At 52.0% G+C, this 2,819-nt stretch overlaps 1 protein-coding gene across 1 annotated transcript; it reads left to right on the top strand.

Moving 5' to 3' along the window:
- Nucleotides 1–2,179: 2,179 nt before the first annotated feature.
- ENH_00050220 (hypothetical protein) lies at nt 2,180–2,611 on the top strand (the record flags this gene model as incomplete). Its single annotated transcript, XM_013581306.1, has 1 exon — nt 2,180–2,611. One exon carries the CDS (start codon nt 2,180–2,182, stop codon nt 2,609–2,611), a length of 432 nt encoding a protein of 143 aa, XP_013436760.1.
- Between the last annotated feature and the right edge of the window lie 208 nt (nt 2,612–2,819).

Genomic DNA, 2,819 nt, shown 5'->3' with positions numbered 1-2,819 from the left:
CAACCTCGACATGCTACCCCGAAACCCACTGTGGCAAAGCGGCCGCACGGGAATAAGGAGACACCCCAGCAGCTGGCACCTATAACCTATGTTAACGCCATGACAGGGGACAGTCCGTACGTCACGTGGGACCATTCCCACTCTGCCACGGCTGCGATAAAGAATAGTATAGGCGGGTCTGGAGGATTGAGCATAACGTCGCCTATACTCCCTGAAGACGGCAGTACTGTGCAGGCCTTTTTGATGCGTATCGAACGATGGTACACCCAGATGGGATTGGACGCCAGTGAGTGGAGGAACGCACTTATCGACCATCTTGTGGGCCCGGCTCTAACCTCTTGGATGTATCTACGGCAAACTATCAACCTAAGCGACTAGGCGACGGTACAGCGCCGGCTTCTGGAACGGTTCGACAAGACAATGTTGCAGAGTCAACTCCTGACGGAGTTGGGTAAAGTACGGTGGGATCGAAACCCTAAAGAGTATATGGACAAGTTTGCGGCTGTAGTGGAGAGTGGAGTTCGGATCGCCCCCGACGAACTCGCTGACTTCTACTGCTCTGGGCTACCAACTGACCTCCATCTTCCCATTACAAATAATGGGCTGGTGAAGTAGTCCTCCTGAAAACAAACGGGGACAGCAGCATCGCGACTCTATGAACCAAAGCAGACTGTGCTAGAGCTATGAGAAAGGTCTAGTCGAGCCATAAGAGCAGCTACTGAGGCAAATGCAACTCATCGGAATCAGAAGGATGAAGCTAGGCCTGGAGGAAACTCCGGGAACTGCTACGAGTGTCAGGGTCGTGGACACCCGGCACGAGCTTGTCCGAGCAAAGAGGAACGAACCAAGCGGCCAGGCGAGACCTGCAAGAAGTGTGGAGGTGTTAGACACTATGCTCGTGACTGTCCTATACACGACCGAGGCCGTGCCGAGCCTGAAAAGAAGAGCAGCAGGCAACCTATCCGTCCCAGCACTGAGAAGACAGAACGGTTAAACCGCGAGGCCTAGGCGTTGTTAGAGACGAGCGTTCTAGGCCGCGTAGCCATGGCAAAGGGATGATGTGTGCAGTAGCGACAGGACCTAATGCCATTCCAGTCTCCCTAAAGCGGGGGAACCGCCTCCTCAACACGGTAGAGGAAAACAAAATGAGGGATGAGGACGTGCAGGGGACTTAGCCGCCTTCGGAAACGCGGTTGGAGTCTGGGCCGGTGCCGATGCGGAGTGAAGAGGCTCCGTGCGAGAAGACGGATAGCAGCGGGAAATTTGCAGAAGCGACAGAATAAGACTGCAGGCCAGAAGCGATAGAGACTATTCCGCACTGGTGGCGGGAAAGTAGTGCGAAGGCATCTTGCAACCAAGGAGGAGCCTTGTGTTAAGTGGGTGCAACAGCGGTACTTCGCGTTGAGCTTACAGGAAGTTCATGCGAGGCACTTTTAGACACAGGCGCTTCGAGAAGCTTCATTAATTCTAGAACAGTCAAACGATTGCAGCTGAGGGTGCGGAGACTTCCAGAAGAGCATAGGTTCACTGTTGCTGCAGGTGAACAATTACGCATTGATGGAGTTGTGAGGGGGTTGACGATGTGGTGTGGACACGCACGCTTTTCCGGGGACTTCTCAGTGGGACCCGTTCCCTATGATTTAGTCTTGGATTTGGATTGGCTGACTGAACATAAGGTGGCCTGGTATTTTCAGTCCGACAAGCTCCAGACCTATGTGAACGGCCAGTGGTGCGAGTTACCGGTCGCTAGGACGGGTGAAGAGACATTGCAGGGTGACAGTCACATAGTAGCACCTCCAAGAACTCCTGTAGAGCAAGCGTATGACATTTTGGCTAAGCAAGTGGCGGGTATGCCGAGTCTCCATGGCCTACGGCAAAACTCGGACACACACTCTTCGTTGAGTGGATAAACTCGACAGAGGCACAAGCTATTCCATTCGAGATTATCAATGTGTTGAAAGAGTATCGGGCGGTCTTCTCCGATAACTTACCTAAAGGATTACCGCTGAAGCGCCCTCATGATCACCATATCCTACTTGTACCTGGAAAACTTTCAGCGAAATCTGCGATTTACCGAATGACCCCAGATCAGCTCTCCTTCCACAAACAGGAAAAAGCTAAATTAGCGGACAGTGGTTGAATCGGACCAACATATTCGCCTATCTGCTCTCCTACGATAATGGTCGACAAGCGTGATGATGGCTCAGGGGAGCGGAAGATGCGTATGGTTGTTAATTACCAGGCTCTGAATGCCCTTAAAGTCGCTCCTGATTTTCCATTACCTCCCATTCAAGCCATCCTGGAGATGCTGGGAGGCGCCAAGTACTTTTCCACTCTGGTCCTTGAAGCAGGATTCCAGCAAATACGTATGGCTAAGGAAGACCGCTCGAAGACGGTTTTCCGTTCCGTTCTAGGGCTATTTGAATATCGAGTTATGCCCTTTGGCTTTAAGGATGTTCCAGCTACGTTCCAGGCCAACTTACTTGGCTACCGCTCGGGGTGGCTCCGGCATCACCCGGTCGCAGCTATGAGCAGCGCATTGCACTCAGCGGCCTGTGATTGGCTAGGCCTGCCCCTAGAGGGTGGCTCCACAGCAGAATTTCTTTATTAGGACTGAACGCCTCTAAGTCAGAATCCATGCTGGCTAAGCAGTGTTTCTCATCGCCTCATTTGTTACTTGCATGTGTTATTATAAAAACAGCGCGTTATTGCGTACCTAGATGATGTACTTACTTATAGTTCCGAGCTCTCTGGGCACGTTTCCCTCCCGCGACAGGTTCTCAGCGTTTTCCTGAAAAACCAATTCTACCAAAAATTCC

Source organism: Eimeria necatrix, genomic scaffold (genome assembly GCF_000499385.1).
Source record: "Eimeria necatrix Houghton genomic scaffold, Enh_scaff397, whole genome shotgun sequence".
Lineage (NCBI taxonomy): Eukaryota > Apicomplexa > Conoidasida > Eucoccidiorida > Eimeriidae > Eimeria > Eimeria necatrix.
Note: the sequence above shows the minus strand (reverse complement) of the source record. Positions and strands in the feature narration are given on the sequence as shown.